This window comes from Urocampus carinirostris, chromosome 3, assembly GCF_059441175.1.
Source record: "Urocampus carinirostris isolate Australia breed hairy pipefish chromosome 3, RoL_Ucar_1.0, whole genome shotgun sequence".
Classification (NCBI taxonomy): Eukaryota; Metazoa; Chordata; class Actinopteri; order Syngnathiformes; family Syngnathidae; genus Urocampus; species Urocampus carinirostris.
In genome coordinates this window covers 33,191,521-33,216,818 of record NC_142351.1, presented here as the reverse complement: position 1 = coordinate 33,216,818, position 25,298 = coordinate 33,191,521, and the positions used below count along the sequence as shown (strand labels likewise).

Genomic DNA, 25,298 nt, shown 5'->3' with positions numbered 1-25,298 from the left:
ATGGTCAGTGACGATACTTGCAGATAGTGTCAGTTGTGCGAGGGACAATATTTGCTATGCATGGAGGCACAGTTCAACGGTGACGCGTGGAAGAAACCATGATGTTTTGCACAACGCACATACTCCTTTTTTAATAGGTATATTCAAAGCTCACACTCCCCCTTTAATGTTCTCGTGGTGTCCTTGACCATATTCGCCTTACTACATCAACACAGACAGAGTATGCACCACATATTTTGAAAACAATCTAAAACTTTTATGTGTGCCTTTATAGTGATGAAAATTCAAGTCATGTTTAATTGTATAGCCTTTAATCACAAGAAGCCTCAAAGACTGCACAGACTACATACTATTATTACACCATCCCTTGATCTAAAACCTACACGAGGGCAAGGAAAAACTCAAAACCTCAGCATGAGAAAACTGAAGAAACCCTGAGACGGTAAATGAGGTAATCCCCTTTCAGGGTGACCAGGCTGCAATAGATGTTGCAATACACAGACATTGTCAACATGAAACCTAGGTCATTCATAAGCTATAGAATATAAGTTTGTTTTCAGCCTAAATTTAAACAATTCCACTGAGCTTGCGGATCGAATCTCAGAGGGCAGAGCATACTACAGCACCGGGGCTCAAATAGAAAACGTTCTCGAACCTGCGGATCTCTTCTTGGCCTTTGGGATGGCTCGCAGACCAGCATTTCCCGAGCGAAGGCTATTATTTTCTATTTTAATACAGGGCAACCTCAAAGGTTCAAGGTTGAAATGTTATTTTATAATTAAAAAAACTTCACACCGCTTCTCCAAATTATGGAAAGGATAAAGAATACGAGCAACCTTGACATTTAATTTTATGCTGTTTTGGGGCTCTTTCATACAAATGAGTGACTTTTTATCCACCTCCTGCTTTGCAGGAGAACACAATTTTGAAGCACAACGAATGCAACAACTACTATGCGGCTCACATCGAACAAACACATTGTCGAGCTTGTGCAAGTGTAAATTCAAACAGGAAGCAGGGAGAGATTGAAAGTATAAGCACGGTTCTCTTTCATTAAGTCGCCAGCTGCACTTTGTTGTAAATGAGAACATTGTAAATGTCCAGAAGGCTCCTTTGAGGAAGTAAGCTCTGGATTTTTCTTTTGGTTCATTACAGCAGACAAAGTTAGAGTTTCAAATCCATGAGGTTTAGTTGGCCGTTTTATGACAAGTGCATGAGGAAACTCTTCTTTTTTAGAACCGAAAATGTAAAGCTAAAGGTCGCATCAAGCTATGAGGGAGCGTTTGTAGAAGTTAGACTATGATCAGAGCCCAAGGGGTTTAATGGGTTGTGAGGATTAACAGTTGGAACACCTTCGACAAATATTCCTGTAAATTCGCCTAAAATCCCAATCGAAGACGCAATCTAAGTAAATTGAATGCTGTTCTTGAAACGGATATGGACAGTTTTTGGTCTCTTTTGATAGGTAACGCTCTGAAGTTTTGTCCCAAAGAATCACTGAAAGTGCCTCTTAAGGCCCGGTCACACAGCCTTTTGCGTCCTTATCGCGGGTAGCCGCGGCTGCATCGCTGTGCCGCCCGCGGTTACCTGTGGTCTAAATTTTTTTCCAATCGAATGCCAGCAGAAGAGTGTACCATTGCGCATCTCAGCTGGAAAACAAATGAGAGGAAAGCTGGAAGCCTCGTACGTTATCAAATTTGATTATAATCTGAAAAACTAAACATTTAATTTCACACATTTTTCTAAGGTGTTTCCAAAAGTGGCTATTTGGAGACACCCAGTTTATAACTCTAAAACCTCTGCAACTGTGTATTTTACTTTAACCAATTTTTTAGTTGTAACTGTTTGACTTTTCTTTCCAGAAGTATATCGATTATCATGCACGCTGGTGCATAGAAATAATTTCCGATTGGTGTTACACACTTTTATTTTGGAGTCTAATTTTAATACACAATGAATACCTGCATATATTTTTCCAGAATTTCATTGGATAAACAATGTGTCAATCATGATGTAAGTCGGTTAATCTCATCTCATCTCATCTCATTAGCCGTACCGCTTATCCTCATTAGGGTCGCGGGGGGGGCTGGAGCCCATCCCAGCCATCTTCGGGCAGTGGGCAGGGGACACCCTGAACTGGTTGCCAGCCAATCGCAGGGCACACGGGGACAGACAACTCATTCGCTCATTCACACCTAGGGACAATTTGGACCGGCCAATTCACCTGAAATGCATGTTTTTGGAATGTGGGAGGAAACCGGAGTGCCCGGAGGAAACCCACGCAAGCACGGGGAGAACATACAAACTCCGCACAGAAAGTCTGGAGCTGGATTTGAACCCACGACAGGTTCCCATGACATGAACTGTGCCGCACAAGCGCTAACCACTGCGCCGCCGTGCTGCCCTAAGTCGGTTAATACTTGGTAAATATATTCGGAGCTAAAGGAGGCGATCACATTTCTATTAGTACAGACCATTATAGAGGTCGCTGGTTCGCGCCTCGGCCGAGTCATACCTAAGACTTATAACATTGGTAAAATGGCGGTGCCCTCTGTTGGCTGCGGCTGCATCGGCTCGCTACAACGGGTCAGGTGTATCGACATTTCGTTCTGTGTACATTGTTACAAAGAATGACAATACAAAGGAAATTATTATTATTATTATTATTATTATAGGCAAATGCGGGCTGTGGACCGTGAAAAAGCCTGTTATTGGCCGAGAGTGGTGTCAATCAAACGGCCATATTGGAAATAATTTTACTAGTGTGAGTGAGTGAGTGTTTTTTGCAAACGGAAATGGTGTGGTGAAAAAGATGAATTGCAACAAGGAACACCCAACGATGCAGATATGCCTTTAGGTGGATATACTCTTTTTTTTTTTATCTGTCGGCATTATTGTGTGTTTTGGAGTAATTATTTCACACCGTTGCTTTCATTGGACGATCCAGGATGTAATGATTCCATGTTTGCAAAGAATGGTCACGTGAGATGACTACCAATGGAGATTTTGATGAGCGATCCCTTCTTTATAGTTTTTGGGTATCTTGTTTCAGACTGATCATGATATTTTGGTGATGAATACATGTTTAAATGTGATATATATATATATATATATATATATATATATATATATATATATATACATATATATATATATATATATATATATATATATATATATATATATATATATATATATATATATATATATATATATATATATATATATATATATATATATATATATATATCATCTCATTAGCTACACCGCTTATCCTCAGTAGGGTCGCAGGGGTGCTGGAGCCCATCCCAGCAATCATTGGGCAGTGGGCAGGGGACACCCTGAACTGGTTGCCAGCCAATCGCAAGGCACACAGGGACGGACAACTCACTTGCTCATTCACACCTAGGGACAATTTGCACCGGCCAATTCACATGAAATGCATGTTTTTGGAATGTGGGAGGAAACCGGAGTGCCCGGAGGAAATCCACGCAAGCACGTGGAGAACATACAAACTCCGCACAGGAAGTCTGGAGCTGGATTTGAACCCACGCAGGAGGTTCCCATGACTTGAACTGTGCCGCACATGCGCTAACCACTGCGCCGCCGTGCTGCCATATATATTTATATATATATATATATATATATATATATATATATATATATATATATATATATATATATATATATATATATATATATATATATATATATATATATATATATATATATATATATATATATTCAAATATATATATATATTCAAATATATATATATAACATATATAAATATATATATATAACATATATATATATCATATATAAATATATATATAACATATATAAATATATATATATATCATATATAAATATATAGATAACATATATAAATATATATATATATAACATATATATATATATATATATATATATATATATATATATATATATATATATATATATATATATATATATATATATAAATATATATATAAATATATATGGCAGCACGGCGGCGCAGTGGTTAGCGCATGTGCGGCACAGTTCAAGTCATGGGAACCTCCTGCGTGGGTTCAAATCCAGCTCCAGACTTCCTGTGCGGAGTTTGTATGTTCTCCACGTGCTTGCGTGGGTTTCCTCCGGGCACTCCGGTTTCCTCCCACATTCCAAAGACATGCATTTCAGGTGACTTGGCTGGTCCAAATTGTCCCTAGGTGTGAATGAGCGCATGAGGTGTCTGTCCCTGTGTGCCCTATGATTGACTGGCAACCAGTTCAGGGTGTCCCCTGCCCACTGCCCGATGATTTCTGGGATGGGCTCCAGCACCCCTGCGACCCTACTGAGGATAAGCGGTGTAGCTAATGAGATGAGATGATATATATATATATATATATATATATATATATATATATATATATATATATATATATATATATATATATATATATATATATATATATATATAATATGATATATATAAATATGATATATATATGATATATATATATATATATATATATATATATATATATATATATTTCTAATAAAATATTTTGTATTTAAAAGCTGTATATGGACATGGTCTTTATTAAATTGTGTTTTGAATTTTTTTTTCTGTTTTATCATGTTTGTGAAAGCCCTAAAATCCCTTTTAACATTTACACTAACAGAACGCGAAATGTGCCTTGGCTGTTTAACTCATTGTATAAACCAAATAAATTATCGCTCTCCTTTTGCATGTCAGTATTGCATTTCTTCACTCCTGGTCTATTAAAGGAATACTGAAAAAATAGTAGGCGTGGAAAAAAAGCGGTCACTGGCAAAAATAGTGAAATTGGGAGAAATCGTACTCTATTTGCCTTATCAAAATGTTTTGGCTCTATGGGGACTGACGTGTTAAAACATTCATGTGAAGTACTTGGACGGCATCATGTCTGGAACAAGTTACAGGGTAGCATTGAAGGAGTAACTAGGTCACGGCACAGCGCGGAAGCCCGAAGCCACATTTATTTAAACTGACCTCTGCTGTTCTCAGACTTACGTACGTACTCTTTGTTAGTCAGCACTCCCTCTGCTTTGCCGACCCAGCCCTTTTTTATGTCCTTATCTCTGAAAATTGAGTTTTGCCGGCTCAGTCATGTATTCTGAACTACATGTGCAACTAAATGATAAATTTATCTTGGAAGGAAGTGATAGGTCAAGGTCACTGGTGCGTGTCTCTAAGAAAAACAAATTCTGTCCGATTACTTGTCTTTTGTTTTTTTTACACTGCTTTTGGGAGACATCGAATTTACAAAAATGATAAATGTTATTTATTATACTTTATCCGACCATGACTTTTTCCAATGATTTTCCTCTACATCAGGGGGTCTCAAACTCAATTGATTCGAGGACTGCCGGAGTAAGTTCCAGGCAAATTGGTGCCGCATTCCATCAAACATTCCGCTATTCTTAAGTATCTTTTTTCCTGCACAAAATAAAATTTGAAGAGGAAAACAAATAACTGTATTAAGAATTAATAACAAATATGAATAAACTACTAATAAGCATGGGCCCGGATTTGCTAAGCCCATAGAAGATTGTATTCGGCTGTCTTTTTTGGTCCTCTGTCTACCTCTCTGTTTCTCCCACTTTCTCTGTATCTCTCTTTCTTTCTATCCCTATCAATCTTTTCAATTGTCTTACTCTCTCCGTTTGTATCTCTCTTGTCTATTTCGCTTCGTCTCATGCTTTCAGCAGGAGCGACCAGCCAAATACACTGACTTTCAAATACTGCATTTAAAACCCTTCAAACGGAACTCACGTTTTACGAGCTAATGTTTTTTTGTAATCCCACCCGCACTGTAATTGCGCTTGCATTTGCTAGTGAATTGATCACAATTTGGAGCCCTGCTCAACTAATTAACAAGGAGTAAGCATCCATATTGTGGGTTGCACTGATATTAGACTTTCATGTTAAGGCGGGAGCCTTGAACTATTATCACGCGGGCTGCAAACAGAACCCTGTTCTACATAGGAATGTGTGCACATTGACAACCACTTGTAAAAAGAGCCCAGAACATTATGTATATTCAAGCTAGAAAAAAAAAACAAATCTTTTTGTATCACCCCAGACCCCGTCACCCAATACTTTTAGTCGGTGAAACTCGGTACCCACGTCTCTCCCACCCTAACACTGAACACTGGCTCCCCCCAAGGTTGTGCACTGAGCCCCCTGCTTTTCACCCTCTACAGCTCCGACTGCTCACCGACCCACCCCACAAACACTATAATTAAGTTCGCTGACGATACCACCTTGATCGGCCTCATCTCTGAAGGGGACGAGGCGGCATACAGGGATGAGGTGGAGTCACTTTCAACGTGGTGTTCGGAAAACCACCTCATATTGAACACCACAAAAACAAAAGAACTGATTCTGGATTTCAGAAGGAATGGCAGGAATCCAGCACCACTCACCATAAAAGGAGACTGTGTAGAGAGAGTCCACTCTTTCAAATTTCTGGGTGTGCACATATCCGACGACCTCTCCTGGTCTGCAAACACCAGAGCGGTGGTAGGGAAGGCCCAGCAGCGACTGCACTTCCTGAGATTGCTCAGGAAAAATAACCTAAAACAGCAGCTGCAGGTGTCCTTCTACAAAGCCACAGTGGAGAGCATCCTAACATACTGCATCACGGTGTGGTATGCTGGGTGCACAGCAGCAGACAGGAAAAAGCTCCAGAGGATCATCAAAACAGCCCAGAGAATCGTCGGCTGCTCTCTGCCCAGTCTGGAGGACATTGCCTGCTCTCGCTACCTCAGCAGAGCAGAAAACATCATCATGGACTTTTCTCACCCCGGCCACCACCTCTTCGACCTGCTGCCTTCCGGCAAGCGCTACAGGTCACACAAAGCAAAAACAAACAGACTCAGAGACAGCTTCTTCCCCACAGCCATTACCACCCTAAACAGACACCGCACAAAAAAACTGAAAACTGTTGCAAAAAACTACCTCACACGAATGTAAAATGGTACTCACGTACATGCTGTCTGCACTATGTTTGTTCACTGCTCAAAACAGACACAGCACAAAAACCTGAAAACTTGTGCCAACACTACCTCATACGAATATAATGGTACTAATGTCTATGTTCTTGCACATGTCGACTGCACTACGTTTACTGCTCACCTTGCACAATGTCTGACCATTTCCTTTTTTCTGCACTATGTTGTCTATGTTTGCACCAATGCATATGCTGACTATTTTTTGCACTATGATGACTTTGCACCAAATGCAATATTGCACAACCCTTACGATACCAACGGTATCACGACAACACTGTATGTAACATCCCACATGCCGACATTTCTTGTGTAAATACCATGTAAATTATAACTATAGCCTTATCCCCCTTGTTTTATAACCTTATCTTCTCTGTTCCTTTATCTTCTTGGCTCATACCTCATTGTGAATGTGTAAAACTGGAGTGTCATGCCCAATTTCGTTGTCACAATATGTTAACCCATTTTGTAACAATGACAATAAAGGTATATTCTATTCTATTCTATTCTATTCTAGTTGACATTGGACAAATCGTCATATTTTCTTTTGATTTGCCATCCATATTCCCATTTTTACAAAAGGCAGCCCGTGATAGGGAAAGTGGAGGCACTGAGGCAAAAGCGCCGGACCAGACCATGTCCACTGAGAGCTGATAACCTTTGCGTGTTTTTTTAGCACACAGTGTAAAGAACAATCAGCTCTTATCATGGTGTACCACGGGCGCATGCTAATTCAATGTCACGCAGGCGCAGCTCGCAGGGCCGACAAGAGTTCGGCTCTCGAGACACCGAAACTCTCCTTTTCTGTGGCAGGCCAATAGCTCTGATGGGTCGGATTTACATTCACATTTACGAATCTGCTCCTCTTTCTGTGCTCAAAACTAATATGAAGGTTGATTTCCAGTAAAGGACTTTTCAGAATAAAGTGAATCAACACATTCAAGGTCCGCTCTATACATCGTCCAACATTGCACATATGTGAACTTTTGATTTTGTGTTGATCAGTAATAAAAAGGATATTAGTATGACACTAGCAAATGTTTGAGAAAAACATTCATTAGTAACTAGAGAAAATTTCAGGCTACAAGTTGTTACTTTTTTGCAACATTGTGCAGGGCCATGATGTTTACACCTTGGCCTTAAGCTCCAGTGTGAATGGTTTCATTAACGGATAAACCGGTTCTATGAGCCGGCTATATGAGCCAGCTCCTGGTGAAATATCCCATTTTAGACTTTGGTAAAGTAAAGGTGATTTGTGATGAACCCTGCCTCCTCCGCACGCCCGATCCTCTGGTTCCCAGGGCCCCAGACGTTGTCGACGACAAGTGTGGTCCCCTCGCGGAGCGGACAACAATAATGCGCAAGATGGGAAAGAGCATAGTGGGGTAGGGATGCAAATAGCCCTGCAGTGTGCAGACGCACGACACTTGAAGCCCGACTTTTGTAACGAACTCTGAGTTAAAAGAGAATGTATAAACTGAGACAAAGTAAAAAAAAACACAGGTGAATAAAGAAAAAAAAAGTCAGTGAGAAAGAAGCTGGGCCCGACCCAAACAAAGTGATTGACATTTTAGGCCCAACTGGCCCAAATTTCAAATCAGGTCGGGCATGTGATGGTCTTGGGCTTAGGCAAAAGATTTTACCTCTAGACTAAAAGTGGTGGAAAAACCCTTTACCACTTGCAAAAGGCTTTAAAGTTGTCCGGCCTTTCAATATTAAATCATCCATCCATCCATTATCTGCACCGCTTATTCTCAGTAGGGTCGCGGGGGTGCCGGATCCCATCCCAGCTATCTTCGGGCAGTGGGCAGGGCACACCCCAAACTGGTTGCCAGCCAGTCGCAGGGCACACAGGGACAAACAATTTGCTCGCTCATTCACACCTAGGGACAATTTGGACCAGCCAATTAACCTGACATGCATGTTTTTGGAATGTGGGACGAAACCGGCGTGCCCGGAGGAAACCCACGCAAGCACGGGGAGAACATGCAAAGTCCACACAGGGGGTTCGATCTCATGACCACAGAACTGTGCCGCACACGCGCTAACCACTCAGCCGCCGTGCTGCCCAATATTAAATCAACACAACCATATTATTTCCTTGAGCAGCATCCAAGTGATCCCTAAATGGTGAGAAAACACATCTATCTGATTCCACATTCAAATTAAACCAAAAAAAAGACAGTAACGAAATAAATAAGATGAAATGCGAGTTTATTAGAGCGCCCTAACAAATACAAGGGCGTGTTGCGGAGAAAAGGGCAGTGCAGGGGGACATTGCCAGGAGGAGTCAGAGATACCGCATACGGTCTTAAACATGTTTCCCGTTATTTGATCATTTCACATTTTGTACGTTGTATAACAACGTCATTGTAGATTGATATTCTACATCATCTGTCTCACTGTGAGTAGTTGTTGCTTTGTATTTGAAAGGTTTATTATCGCTTGATAAGGAAGATTTTCAAACTTCAATATAAAGAGTAATTGGCGGAGAATGGTATGAGATCAAAGGACTGTTGATGATACGAAAGCACTTATTTAAAATGAAAGTTACATTAACTTTAAATTAATATACACACACAAAACATTTTAAAAGCAATATTTGTATTTTTTTGCCTTTCGTAGTTTGCATGCGCAAACTGGACAGATGCAAACGAAACCAGTCTAACAGTATCCTCTGGAAATACTTGAGAACTGGATTTTCCTACGTATAGTTAACAAGATTGTTTTTTAAAAATAACCCGTATACCAAAGTTCTTGTGTTTAGAAGTACTTGTATAAATAGGTCCCGCTCTATCTGTAAAGAAATGATGTGTAAGTAGCTCCTTCAATCAAGCATTACTTAACCCATGTCCCATTCCCACCCCCAGCTAGAATTGTACGGAGTCGTCAGTGGTGTGAGATGACCCCCTGCATGGAGGGCGAAGTTTGCAGCCTCCTTTTCAACCGCTCAGGATGGACCTGCACCAGGAACAGCGGACGCATAAAGACCGTCACGGTAATTTATGTCAACTCATGAAACAGATTCATGAATTCAATCTACTGTACCTTCTTGATCTCAGCTGTTTCATTTCCGTCAAGAGGGAGTGGAACTGCTCCTCTGATGCTAGTATAAAAAGTGTCACAAAATATCCCTCAAACACAAGCTTTTGTCCTTATTTTGAGGTCAGCATGAAACATTTTAAAACAGAGGTCTCCAACGTGGTTCCCACAGGCACCAGGTAGCTCCCTACGAGCACCAGAGTAGATTGCAGACTGGTTCTGAAAATATCTCACCAGTAGTGGGTCTTATTTGATTTCTTACTGGCATGAAAAATCATTGACATGATCCGTGTCTTAAAAAACAATGTTTATTGGTCGAGTGTGCTAATCTTAACCATACTTTCAATAAGTGCAACTTGGTAATAACAGTGTAACAACATAGTTATAAATTGAATTGCTATTTCATTAATGCATTACAAATTAACCTTTGCGCCGATCAGTACCAAAAAAAGCTCTCAGGTTGAAAAAGGTTGGGGACCTCTGTTTTAGAATGTCATACGGATGCCTTACTTGTGGCATCCAGTAGGGGAGAAAACTTTCATTGTTTCTTTACCATCAGGTGAGAAAACAGACAATAGTCAAAAATAAGCCATTTGTTGAGTTGTAATTGTTATGCTGATTTATGAAAAGCAAAAGAGGTGGAAATTCAAACCTTACTCACAATGGATTTTACAGGCCCAATTGTTAAATAAATCTAGCTAAACATTTAGCATATTTCCCCTCTCCACTGATCCTCTTTACATACAGGGTGATATGCTATCTATTGTCATTGTTATCTGCCTAAGACAGCAGCGATGGCTTTGGTTTGACTTTTCTGTTACACAGATTAAAAGATTCATCCTTTTTATGTTGAAATGTGTTGCATGCTTTTGATATTTTGTCAGCAAGCAGCCTAGCTATTGTGTTTCCCTACCTGATATAAAAACCACCCAAAAAAAAAGAATCCATGACTGCGGCTATCAAAGCCCAAGCCAGCCTGAGCCCGACCACCTAACTTGATTTGAGGGACAGAGCCTGAAGCAAACCCAAATTTTCATATTTTATTTGTGAAAAGGAAGGAGGACAAGGGGCGTTTTTGACCGACTGGGACTCCGCCCCCACTACCGAGATCCCTCTCCCTGCAGCGCAACCTCCGCCCGCTTATCAAAAAAAAAAAAAAAAAGGCAGCGAGAGTAAACCAGAGCCCGAAAGTAATGATTGACATTTTAGGCCCTACCAGAATTTTGGGGGCCGGCTCGTGCCCAAACTTTTATGATGAAGAGAGTTCGCTGGTCATCTCTTAGGGGCCGGTCACACAGCAGTTTGCGGCTGAATCACGGCTAAAATTTTGCGGGGTTTTTTTGCCCGTGGTTGCCCGGGATGGAAAATGCGCAAAATCGGCCAACCCGCTGTTTATCGGTGGTATGCCCGCAAAACAGACGCCGACGACTGTTCCGCTTCCTCATCGCGTCATTTCTGCGTCATTTTCTCGTGTGGACCATGGGTATAAAAGCTCCCGAGCCGGTGTTGTGCCCAAATCCGACTCCTACGCAACACCCACACCGCCCCACCCCCTCGCGTGACTTTTTCATCCACGTTAACAAACGCATTTTGTAGAATACGATCGCACTTTATTGTTTAAATGAACGCGTTATATAGACTAGGATCTCCCAATTGTTATAATTAGCTCGCTTTATAGTTTTAATAAGCGTTTTATATAGAATACGATCGCTTTCGTTGAAAGTGCAGCAGAAATGCGCGTTCACGCGAGGGGGGGAGGATTTTACCGTTCGATAACATTCACAACAATAACAAAGACGGAATGGTTTAAATTGTATTACATTTCCAACAAATGCAAGACGAAGTGGTTTTGGTTATATATTCGCCATTACATTCCCTAAAAGTGAGATAAATCGAGGTTAAAGTGGTTGTAGTAGCGAGGGGATGCAAATCTCGGCACCGGGCTGTAGATGTCATAACCGCACAAGACACAGTGCCGTGAAGATCAAGATTTCAAGCTATGGCATCATTTTTGTTTTATTATCTTGAAAAGAAATGTCAAGATATAAAAATGGATTGAGACGAGGTCACTACGCTGACGGGGGGGGTGTGGTTTAAGGGTTATTGGTCTACCTTCTTTATTCATTATCCATTATCGATCAGCTCACAATACGCTTCAGAGCTTAGGAGCCGGGACTTTTACTCTTGGCCAAAAGGCAAAGCTAATGTCCTAACGTTAAAGCCTTGCTGCAACCATTTAGAATGCACTGAAAGATTTATTCGAAATGAAGAGAAACTACGCTGACGGGGATCCATGTTCACCCCCTTGACGTCACGAGCACAACTGACGAGTGCTCAGCATTCGCGCTGTTTATACGCGGAGAAAGGCGTTTGACCGTCACACGCGTAACATGCTAATTTCACGTAATAACACCGCGATACAGGCGCAGAACATGCTATTACCATGCTCCACCCACGATTACCCGCTGAAATTTCCCGTCCTACCCATGAGTAAGTACGCCCTGGCCGTGGCCAGAGCACGTTGTTCCGCGTCATTTCCGCGTCATTACCTCGTGTTGACCACGTGTGCGGCACGCGGTTTAACACGTGCTCAAACTTTTGAGCAGCTCAAAAGTTTTGAACGCGGCCAACCACGTGAAAATTTCCGACCGCGAGTAAAGCACTGCTCTATCTCGTGTATATGGCGGTCTCAAAACGTCCAACAGCGCTCAACGGCATCTGCTCCACGGCCAGAAATTTCTGCCTCAATACGCTCGTGAAAGGCCATGTACCCGCGCTGTGAAGAATTGAGCAGCGCAAAACCCTTCTCGCTGCCACCTGCTCGCGTATTTCCGACCTCGTGTTAAGCACCGCTGTATCTCGTCTGAATGGCGAACTCAATGCGTCTAATAGCGTCCGCCTAAAAGGCAGAAATTTCTGGCCGTGATTCAGCCGCAAATGTCTGTGTGACCGGCCCCTTACATCTCTTACATCAGGATCACTTTAAGACTAACTTTGCATGCCTTTGAAGATTTTTGTATCCCTGTTGTTTTGGTCCCTCAAGCTAGCTAGGGATAAGATACTGTTTGAATACCAAAAAGACATTTCCAAACAAACAAATAAATCATGAAGATGGCACTTGACTCTTACTTTTGGGATCTCGAAACAAAACAATCCAGCTGGGAAAGTACACCAGGACTTGGGGAAAACAACTGAAACACAAGACTTTATTAAACTGTGCCATCAGGTCACCCTATTGTCAACACTGCAGCTTGTAATGAAGGTGCTCCTGCATTTAGTATCTCCAATAAATAGCCAGAACTTTTTTTTTATATTAACAGGAACACATCGATCCTTCTTCAGCTATTTAGGTATTTGTGAAGATAAGAAAGTGTCAAAAGCAATTTATAAATGATTTCATGTGGACTTTGTATCACTGTATAATAATGGTCAATATGCGGCTTTTCTTAGTTCTTATTAGTTATTTGAGGTTAAAATTGTGTATTACTACTTGAAAACGTTATAAAAACATTCTTTATTGTATTTAAACGGATGTGAATTCAATGTGCCCACAATGTTTTATTATATCTATGTTTAGCAGGGTGAAGATGAAATACAAAGATGGAAAGAGAAAACATAATGATGCATATAACGCAGTTTTGCTTCCAGTTCCAGTGAAAAACAATAAAGAATAAAAAAGGCAAATTTTGTTTAATTTGTTTAGCAGGAATTTAAAATTAGCCCTTACGTTTCAAAGAAGGGGCGGGCTATACTGTGATTATTGTTATCGATCCATCCAAGTAAATACGGGGTAGTATTGATTAGTTCCGATCTGGTACTTTTTGCTCAGAAATGTCATGATCATTAACTGAACCCTCCCCGTCTTAAAATTAGTTTAGAAATACGATAAAAACACCAAAAAGTTCTGTTTTCTTTATTAAATAAATACAAACAGCATAAAAAAATAAATGTAAATATTTCCATTACATCTGTTTCAGAGCAAAAGTCAGCAGAGGCAAACCAAAATCATGCAGCAATGTAATACAATTTATAGTCAACACTCTAATACCATCCATTGTTGATGTCATGCACTTTCCGGACATTTTCAACATCTTACCTAATGTTTACTATTATGTGTACAGTAATGCTAATTGTAATTCACCCTGGTCAATCCTGGAAGGGGGATTACCACATGTGAGGTCCTTTCTCAAGGTTTCTCTTTTCTCCTCACACTGAGGTTTTTCAGTTTTTCCTTGCCCGCATGCTGGTTCAAGATCAGGTAATTGTGTAATTTTGTAACTGTAATCCTGTACAGTCCTTTGAGACATTTTTGTGATTAAGGGCTATATAAATAAATTTGACTTGACTTGACTCCATTGCACAATATTTTGAAAATGTTTAACACTATGAAAATAAAATACAACAACTATTTCAGAACAAAAGAGAAAAGTCAAACCTAAAAAGCAGTCATGTGAGAAAAATACAAATACTGTATAACAATGTTAACAATGTTGTAACAATGTATACTAATTGTCTTCATTAGAATACCTTCTTTTGCACAATATCTTGCAACTAAATTCAGTAGTGCAAATAAAAAGTAAACGCAATTGGATGAAAATTGAAAGTCATAATTTACTGTATGCATGACCTTTCGACTGACAAAAATAACATAGTGATAGTTGTATGGGATCATAGTATCAATCCCTAGACAATAGCATCGGTCCTATCCAAGTACTAGCTTACTTTCGATAATATTGATATTTTGATCTATCCACCCAACTTTAGTTATTAGATGGCTAAAAACATACATCCCCACTTGTTGCTGGCAGTCCTAAAGGAGAAGATTTTGCAGTAAAATAATTTTCATCCTCAATAGTTTGTAGAGTCGAGCACAAGACGGTGCCACAAGCAATCTTGCTGGTGGCATCGTTGCTGCACTGTTATGCAACAACTGAGCCTCCTGCGTCTTCGCCTTGCCAAGGATATGTACTGGATTAAAATTTGCAAATACCTGGGAATCATGAGGACATCCTTGAATGCTATTTGTGATACAAAGTCTGTAGAATATTATATATATATTTATTTATTATTATCTTATACTTTCAGGAAATACAAGTCTAGGTGGATCACATGAAAGCCATGAAACACTTGAAAAATCAATGTCCTTCATGAGATTTGTCTTCTGTCATTCTGTTCAGGTACACAATGTCAGGAGCTAAACTGCAGCCGGTTTTTGTTGATCTTTGCTCTCGCTTTCTTTTATCTTTCTTACTTGCTTTCCCTTCTTGTCTGGCGCTCATCCGCCTCCTCTGTCCGACGGCCTCGGGCATCCGTGGCAGATTTCATGCATGCTTTGCACTTGTGCCCTAATCGTTTTTGACAGCATACTTAGGTTCATGTTTGTGTATGTATACTGCATGTGTGTCTGAGTGAGTGTTCTACATATACACAAATATGTTTCCCTGCAGATTTTCAATTAGCATGCTATGATAAGCAAGGTTATTGAATTATAACACAGGTTATGTAAGCACTAGTTTGTAGCTGAATGGGAAATACGATCTATAGTCAAACTTAATTCAAACAGAAAAGCAATATTTATAGGTTACTGACTGTCTGACTTCCTTAATCATATTTAATTGGTGATTAACTAACAGAGAACACACATGAGGTGAATCTGAATAACCAGTTTACATACATGAGTGGAAAAATTATTCCCATTGTTGAAATTTTCCCATTGAAGTAACAACGCACAGATGCCACAATACAAATAGACACATTATTGGGCACATGATTACGAAGCTGTTTTTGTGCAAATATTTTAGTTCTTTTTGTCAGCAACATATTTCAACAACAACAAAAATCCTAACCCACAGACCCCCGTCAACACAACTGCCACAAATGATGTTGACTGGCCTCGCCAGTGTATCGTTTTGGTGGCTGTCTCTGGTGAGGAATGGTTCAATACCAAGAGAATCCACCATTCACAAAACTTGATCAAAAGTCACATGACACTTTCCTTAATTTCTTTTCAACTGTAGAGTGGATTTGACACACTGTTGCTTTTCTCATTCCTGTAATAGTCGCTGTAATTTTTCTCTAGAGACTGGTTGGAACATTCTAATTCTTCAAAAACTTCCAATGCCACAAGAAGACCAAGCACTTTTTTGCCCTTTAAAAACCTCTCATGCAATCCATTTGCCTTTTCGGCTGCGCAAGATCCAATTGTTGCCATCTCTTCTAAGCTAATCACCACACTTTCATACTGACACAACATTGATTTGATTTCTCCTTACTGTCCACCTGGTAGGGCACAGTGACTGAGTGACACTGATGGTCTCCTAAATCCACTGAAACAGCTGTAAAGATAGTTTTGAATTGTGCGGACCGAATGCCTATTGGTCCTGGATAGTGCACTCATTCCAAAGTACCACAAAATACTGGACTAGCCTGATATGCAGCCTGGGTAATATGTTTAAGCAGTGAGGCCCACAGTGCACACACAATACCAGTGTCTGTTTCTTCACTTCTGCCTGAGCACCTGAACAAGCTCTGAACATATTTGCAGCAGCATTTATTTGCCTGACCACTTAAATATGTCATTGAAATACTCAGCTTCAAAAGCATATCCACAGATACTCTAGCTATCTCCACTTCACTAGTCCTTGAGACCTCATATAAGCTTACAACAACCTCATGTGGTACTAGGTCATCATCCACATATCTAAACAAATGGATTCTTGCTTGGTGCCTGAGATTTCTTGAGTACCATCTATAATGATGGAATACTGAAATACAGATAGAGATTGGAAAGTTTAGGAACATGACTTAGAATACAGTTTCCAAACAATTGCAGAACCCATTTTGCACTTGTGGAGAGGTGCAGTCATGAAAATGGGACAGCCAATCAGAAAGACAGCTTCACACTTGGCTGTATTTTTTTCAATGTTGAAGCAAATTACCATATTTCTTTCCATGGCCTCACAGTGCCAATCTCTGCCTGCTAAGGAATTAATTTCACCAACAATGCTTTTTAAAGCTGTGCCTTTTGTTTTCTTATTGTTTTGATCAGGAACTTAAGAGTCTTTAAGCTATTGGGGCTGTTTGTTGAGCAAGAACTACGACTGCTTTATGATTGGATTGCGAATTTTGATTCTGTACAAATCTTTTAAGAGCATCCTTCCAGTTTTTAAACCCTTTTAAGGAGAATGTAAGGTCTGCTCTGTTGGACATAGAGCTTTTCTTTATAATATATGTATTCGCACAGTAGAAACTGAGAATTCCCTTCTCAGTAGCACTATCATGAAGCCTTGGTTACTCTTTGTGCCGCTTTTCTTGAGAATTTGGGACTGAACATTGTTTGAAATGGTATGGATTTTTGGATTAGGGTGGTATGGCTGATTTTCAATCTCCCTATTATCTCCAATCCTACACTTTTCTTAGCTGTCAAACTCACTGCTTTCAAGTCTTGTTCAAAGATTACCATTTTCCTAAAAATAGACCGTATAATACAATTGGCCATTTCGTAAAACTATGTGGGAATAAATATGTGACCTTGTAAGATCACAACACGCATTTTGATAGCATACTTTTAATCCTTACATCAAAATCATGATTATTCTTAACTTATTCAACAGCAGACGTTTTGTTTTTTTTTCTATTCGGGAGAGCCAGCGCTAAACAATTTTTTGGAGGCTATTTTGGAACTTTTGAAGGATTACAGAAAATTTGTTTTATAGGTATATTGGCATGAGACATATCTAAAGAACGGGTCAATCCTCATCTTTAAATAGAAAAAAAAAATTCTAGCTTGTACTACTGTTTCGTAAAGAACATTGCCAAGTTTCTTGAAAATACTGTACTTGTTTCCCCCCAAAACAAAAACTGCTGCTTGTAAATGCGTTTTTTGTCATAGGGTGCATTTCAAGCAGAACTTTCACTTACGTTTTTTTTTTTTTCCTTTCTTTAGATATTGGAGGCATTTGTAATACCTCCACTATCTAAAGAATACTTTCCATAAACACAAGGGCACAAGATTTTATTGCAACAACACTGAACTTATGCATTTCCTATGCGTATGGGGCAACCTATATACACTCATTTGCCGGATACAGGAAGCAACGCTAGGAAGCTGAGCTTCTTCGATGTGTGGACAAAGATATGATCAATGCCACTCCTGTCATCAGTGATTTATCATACTGAAATCATACTGAATACGAATAGAAATCATTCCCAGAGGCTTGATACTTACAGATGAATAGCGCCAAACCCTTTATTATATTTCATTTATTTATTTATTTATTTTTTATTTATTGGAAATAAAACAAAAAAACGTATTTTTATGTTTCGGCCATCAGTGACAATGCTTCTGAAAATGTATTTTTTTATTATGGCATTGAATGAGTTACTTGGCCTCACCTTGGACCGTGACTCTTCCACTATATGTGTCAGAATAGCCACTTGATACAATAATACATTGATATGCCATACAAAAAATGAGACATGTCAATTTAAATTATTTGTCAAATATACTTTACTTCACTTTATGATGCTAGAAATACAAACCTATGATCAAAACTCAAATTCACTTTGCATCTTCATTTCTGAGCTTCGTCTGCAAGCTAATTTTCATCCTTCTGTCACCTGTTAAACAGAAGTGACATCCTATGTGCACACGTACATACAGATGAAGAATCATCAGCCCATCTTTTGTCACAAAGGTATATTACAGGGAAGCTGACCTACATCAATAAATCCTCGTTCAACTATACCTGGGCTTAGGCATTGCTGTGTTGGCTGTCACCTGACAAAAAATGGTCATGAATGCCAGTTGACAAAATTGATAGCTATTCCAGTCCTCAAACTGCCAATATGTAAATCATCAGCTGTGTTTACTCATGTTTTTACAGTGACCTACAACTGCACTTGCAAAAAGCCTATTAGTAATGAATGCCTTATTAATGTAGTCAAGTTAGAGATAGTGAAGTTTTTATTTTACAGAACTGTTGGATTTGTCAAATTAACAACAACTGTAATGACAATATTTTTAAACGAAATTTAGTTTTGCTGTCAGATAAGTTACAGACTATTTTCCTTGCTGGAGTGTTGTGTTCCAAAGGTTTTTCATCAAAATTCTAACTTTAACCATTGGCGGTATTATCTTATTGTTGTGGGGTACTTTGCACGTCTCTATGATCCTTAGAGCTATGTTGGCTGGACTCACCCAAGCCGAACAGGTCGAAGGGTACAGTCCAGAGGAAGAGTGATCCAAGAAGCTGGTGGCGGCACGCTTCGAGGCGATTTTCCAAAGAACTTGATTCCAGCGGGCTGCCAAAGTTTGTTCTTGCTGTTATTAGTTATTTGTATTGTGCCTTATCTATTGCATGTTTGCACGCGGAGAAGAGGAAGCAATTTCATTTCTTCTGTATGTTGTTTAGTTGAGTGAGCTATAACACGCCCATACACATGCATGGTTTTTCAAATGATCAGCATAGTGCTGATTTGTAAAATTGACAAATACAGAACATAAATTACAATGCAAGAGTTTCTAAAACCAAGTGCAACTGCCCTGTATTGGCATTGAGCTGTGTCCTTACGCTCAGAAGCTCAGACCGTCTCCCCACATGAACCTGATCAAAAGACATGGCGATCTTAAAGAGGACAACGACAATTTATGAGCGCTGCTAATGTTTCTGATCTTATTCATGCTTAGTATAGCAAGCATTTAAATGGATGCTGACATGAGCCCTCAGAGGATGATTTAAAGTTTTGTGAGCCAATTAAAGTGTCAGTCTTCTGTGATTAAACACAGTTTATGATGCACTACAATGAGACCAAAGATTGAGCTGAGACTGAGAAGTGAATTTTATTTGTGGGATCAGGGAAGACGCATTGAAAGTGAAAATACCAAAAAGACAAATGTATGTCCTGAATTGGCTAATCAATCAGGAACGTAAAGATAAAGTGTTTATCTTTACATTTACACCACCACTGATTGGGAATGGAATCTGATAACAAGTGAACCACCACAATGTTACTGACTCTTTATTATCATAAAAGCATGTTAACGAATAAAAACAATTGCTGAAAAATAAACCGTATCAATTTAAGATTATTATTTTCATTGTTTCCAACCGAACAAACAAACACAGCAAACGATCAGACTCCCCTTCCAAAAAAGCATCTCAATGACTTTTCGCAATTTGCATGAGTTTTTGGTGATGTATTGCCTTCATAAGGGACTTGGATGAAATGTGCTTTCTGCTCTTCTAGCAAAAAGAATATCTCTCAACATAAATGACATCTATTGTGATGAAATGACTCATTATGCCACGATTCGTTCTGTTCATTGACTACAGATCTTGAGACAGTAAGAGGAGAAAAGCATAAAGTTGCCTGCTGACCCACATCTCCTTGTACTGAAATAATCCGCTCGGAGAAAAATGAATGTATTTTAAATGGTCTTATTTCCATTCAGCCGGAAAGTGTCGGCAAGGGATATCAGAACTCAAAGTCATTAGAGCAGTGTTTACGTCGTTAAAATTCAATATAAAAAAACGTGGATTTCTAGCATTAAATATGAATGCAAAGCAATAAGTACTGCGTCCTCTAAATTGTCTTCTCAGTTCCATTCGTAAATTAATTTGTTAGTTTTTTTGGGCACAGCGAGTAATGCCGACTAATGTGCATTTATCACCATTAAATGTGATGAAGTTAAACAAGAACTATTTTTTACATTTTAAAAATGTTTGTTTTGGAACTAATGCACTGCCCTGGTTGCCAAAATATGCTTTTTTAAAGAGTGGCTCGGAAATTATACAAATGACCATGTGTTCATCTTATGTGTTTGCTGGCTTGGGGTTTGGTGAGCATTCTGTTCGACTTCTTCATGCACTACACAATGTGAGCTTATTATTTTTGCCAGCCAACTTGGCAGTGATACACACTGCTGCCGGCCAAGCAAGACTGCTATCAAAGGTGTGACGACAGTTAGTGTTTATCTGTGTTTCAGTTGATACTGATAGAAATGTAGAAATTGTAGCCCATGTAGGACAATTGACCAACTAAAATTTAAGAAACACAACGTAGGAAGTGAAATGTAATTACCACCCGTATAGGTGGGATGACTACTCGTATTCTCAAATATCCACATTGCAGTTTTTTTGTCCATCTCAAATTAAATTGGCACACTGTTCTGTTCAGTTTTTAGATAATAAAGTCGTTGGGATGGAAAAACTGAATGTGCACTACGAAGGAAAATGCAAGCTTGCAAAAACCAATAATATCCTAAATCAAAACTACATGTTAACATAGTTCATTCTTCATTTTCCAAATCGGTTATGCCCACTGTGGTTGCGGGGGGAAAGGAGCCAATCCTAGCTGTCTTCAGGCAATGGACAAGGGACAGCCAATCACAGGGCACACACAGACAAAATATTCACGATTGTCTTTATTGACAATATTATAAAAATGCCTTTTTTTTTTTTTTTGCAAATCAATGTTAATAAAATAAATTCTAAACTAATATAGAAAAAAAATATTATTACAGTATTAGAACACAATAAATGAACCGTGAAGTGAATGCAACAAGATAAACGTGAGCATTTTTTAAAGGTTCACATTAGGATCTTGTGGTATTATTCAAGTGCAGAGGAAAAATCCACTTATATGTTTATTTACATTCGTCTGCTGGAAGTGGCGTTGTCGCCATCTGTCTCTGAGAGATTATGTGTGAAGTAATGCAAAAATTTAATTCAAATAAACTCAAGCGAGACTTTTGTTTACAAGCATGTCAGACAAAAGTCGAACTTTGCATGCACTTTCACATTATTTGTCATGAAGAATCTATACATAAGCTTTTGTTTTATCTCGTACCTTTTTTTATTTAGACTTGCTTTTTTTCTTTCTTGTGTTGTTGTCAAAAGGTATTTTGTTCTTTCCCATGTGTGAGATTTGCTGTATTCTCTCCTTGTGTTGTCGCATTCAGCTAACTTTATCGTTCTGCCCTTTTTGAAGTTCTGTCATAGACAGCCTTTGAACTGCTATCTGTGTTCCAGCTCATCTCCGCAGTTTCATCTGGTGTGAAATTGTTGGAGGCAAAGGCCACGTTTCAACGCTGACTCTTGATATCACTTCAGGCATAGAAAAGCCTTTCACTGAGTGAGACATGCTAACACTCTCAGAAATGTTGTTCAGCGACTAATCCCCCCTACCTCTCCCTCCCACCCCTATATTTTACACAGCATTAAGACAGGACAATGGCTGACTGGTTACCATATCAGTCTCAGAATTTTGAATTCTGAGGTTTAAATCTCAACGCTGATCCACATGTTGTAATGTGATGCAGGGATTTGAGAGTTTTTAATTGGGCATGGGATATGAAACAAGCGCTCCGATGAAGGAAGGATCAAGTCAAAAACAGAAAATCACAGTCTGAAAATAGGCGGCTGGTAGAAAGGTAAAGTCTTACGAATTCGGTTTGGTCAGTTGGTCGGTTGGTTGGTTGGTTGGTTTGGTCGGTTGGTCTGTTGGTTAGGGGCCGGTCACACAGCCGTTTGCGGCTGAATCACGGCCAGAAATTTCTGCCTGTGAGGCGGACGCTATTGGACGCTTTGAGATCGCCATACAGACGAGATACAGCAGTGCTTAACACGCGGTCGGAAATTCGCGCACGGGTGGCAGCGCGAAAAAGTTTTGCGCTGCTCAATTCTTTAGAGCCCAGGTACACAGCCTTTCACGGGCGTATCGAGGCTGAACCACGGCCAGAAATTTCTGACCGTGAAGCAGACACTGTTGGGCGCTGTTAGACGCTTTGAGACCGCCATATAGACGAGATACAGCAGTGCTTTACTTGCGGTCGGAAATTCACACGCGGTTGGCCGCGCGAAAAAGTTTTGAGCTGCTCAAAACTTTGAGCATGTGTTAACCGCGGGCGGCACACGAGGTAATGACGCGGAAATGACGCGGAACGACGTGCTCTGGCCGCGGCCAGGGCGTGGTTACACATGGGTAGGACGGGAAATTTCAGCGGGTAATCGTGGGTGGAGCATGTTAATAGCATGTTCTGCGCCTGTATCGCGGTGTTATTACGTGAAATTAGCGTGTTACGCGTGTGACGGTCAAACGCCTTTCTCCGCGTGTATACAGCACGTCAGTTGTGCTCGAGACGTCAAGGGGTGAACATGCATCCCCGTCACCGTAGTGACCTCGTCTTAATCCATTTTTATTTCTTGACATTTCTTTTCATTTCATAACAAGATAATAAAATAAAAATGAGGAGTCGGATTTGGCCACAACACCGGCTTGGGAGCTTTTATACCCGTGGTCCACACGAGAAAATGACGCGGAAATGACGCGATGAGGAAGCGGAACAGTCGCCGGCGTCTGTTTTGCGGGCATACCACCGATGAACAGCGGGTTGGCCAATTTTGCGCATTTTCCATCGCGGGCAACCACGGGCAAAAAAAAAATGCAAAATCTTAGCCGTGATTCAGCCGCAAACGGCTGTGTGACCGGCCCCTTAGGTTGGTTCGTGGGTGGGTTGGTTGGTTGGTTAGGTTGGTTCGTGGGTCGGTTAGTTGGTTCAGCCGATCGATCAATTGAATGATTGGTCGTTTGACAATCTACTGATCAGAGCAGATGATCTGACACGGAAATCTCAGTGCTCGCCACTTCATCCACTCGAGTTAATGAGCAACCAGTGTGCTCAATTAGCACTACAGCGCCCTCTAGCTGGACCCTAGCAGTACTCCCATCCCTCTTCAACATGCGCCTCCCGACGACTGACCAGGCTTGACTGTATAGGCATGGTAGAAGGCCCTGAGGAGGTCCCTGTCGAGGAGGATGCGACGCTTTCATTACTGTCATTAACATAAAAATGCCAATGAAATTTTCTTGCAACCCCGGAGAGAATGTCAATAAAAGACATTTAAAGCTAGGATACATTAAAAATAAAATCCACCTTGCGTTTTTTTCAGTTTGACAATAGGCACTCAGTTTTGATATTGCACCTCGAGGTGACGGTAGTGAGACAAACAATTCTCGGTGGATGCTCACTCTTAAAATTCAAACAGTAAATCTAAAAAAGAAAATCAAAAAATTGCCAAGTTGAATGAGAAATAGCGAACACAGAATTGGTTTTATAATTTGATATATTTTTAATTTTATAGTTCCATGATGACAGAAAAGGAACAACCTCACTTGCCTCCCTCGACTGCACGTCACCAGGTGATACCTAAATACAAACGTTAGTAAATTACACAAAAATTGAATTAAATACAGATTATCATTTTTTATCCTTAATTAGATCATATTCTATCATTTTATCATAATTCCCATTTTCAATGAATATCATTTATTTAGGCGCGGAACACAATAAATAAAAATAACATCAACCACTAGTTAAAAAAGGGAACAAACGCATAGCTGCACAGAAAACAGCTGAACAATAAATAAACCAATAAATAAAGCTTTTAAGTGCAAACCCCAATTTCTTTGTTTTTTTTCCTTGCAGGGGAGATATATTCCAAACCAAAACAAGAAAACAAAACTCATCCTACGGAGGAAAATGAGAAAGCCAGGAAATGGCATTTCAAACTTCCAATTGTGTTGCTAGTGACGTGATACCAAAAAATAGACCTTCTGAAAATCATCTTGTAAAACATTTCAAACTTATGATAATATCGCGTGTTACTAGCATAGCATATGATAACCAAACAAAATGTAGATCAATTTTTGTAGTATAGGTATCAATTTTATTATTTACATAAATAAGGGACATTTTAAAGGTCATCATCTAACTCATTCCATAAATAAATTGCTTTTTGAGTAGCACAATGTTTTTTCAATGTTGTGCGAGAATACTGGACATTTAAGTTATGGATTCCCCTTATATAATGAGTGTGTGTTCTGTTATCTGTGTATTATTTATTATTGCAACATTCGTTGCAGTTTGGTCATCCTGGAAGGGGGATTACCTCATGTGCGGTCCCTTCTCAAGGTTTCTTCATTATCCTTTTGTTGAGGTTTTTGAGATTTTCCTTGCCTCATGTAGGCTTTAGATCAGGGGATGGTGTAATACTAGTCTGTAGTTTGCAATAATCTGCGGTCTGTGCAGCCTTTTGAGACTCCTTGTGATTATGGGCTATACAAACGAACGTGACTTTTGCTGTTAAAATTATATGCAAAAGCTCAAAGAAACAGAAAACAAGGAAGATTAGCATTTATGTTTACAGTTTGAA

General features: G+C 39.7%; 1 protein-coding gene across 3 annotated transcripts in view; it reads left to right on the top strand.

Moving 5' to 3' along the window:
• The window catches only part of tafa5l (TAFA chemokine like family member 5, like), a 76,490-nt gene that overhangs the window by 38,105 nt on the left and 13,087 nt on the right, over nucleotides 1-25,298 (top strand). For all 3 annotated transcript variants that reach the window (XM_088331540.1, XM_088331539.1, XM_088331538.1), the window contains exon 3: nucleotides 9,912-10,039. In XM_088331540.1, the coding sequence (XP_088187666.1) occupies nucleotides 9,912-10,039 (128 nt within the window). The remainder of the gene's footprint in view (nucleotides 1-9,911; nucleotides 10,040-25,298) is intronic.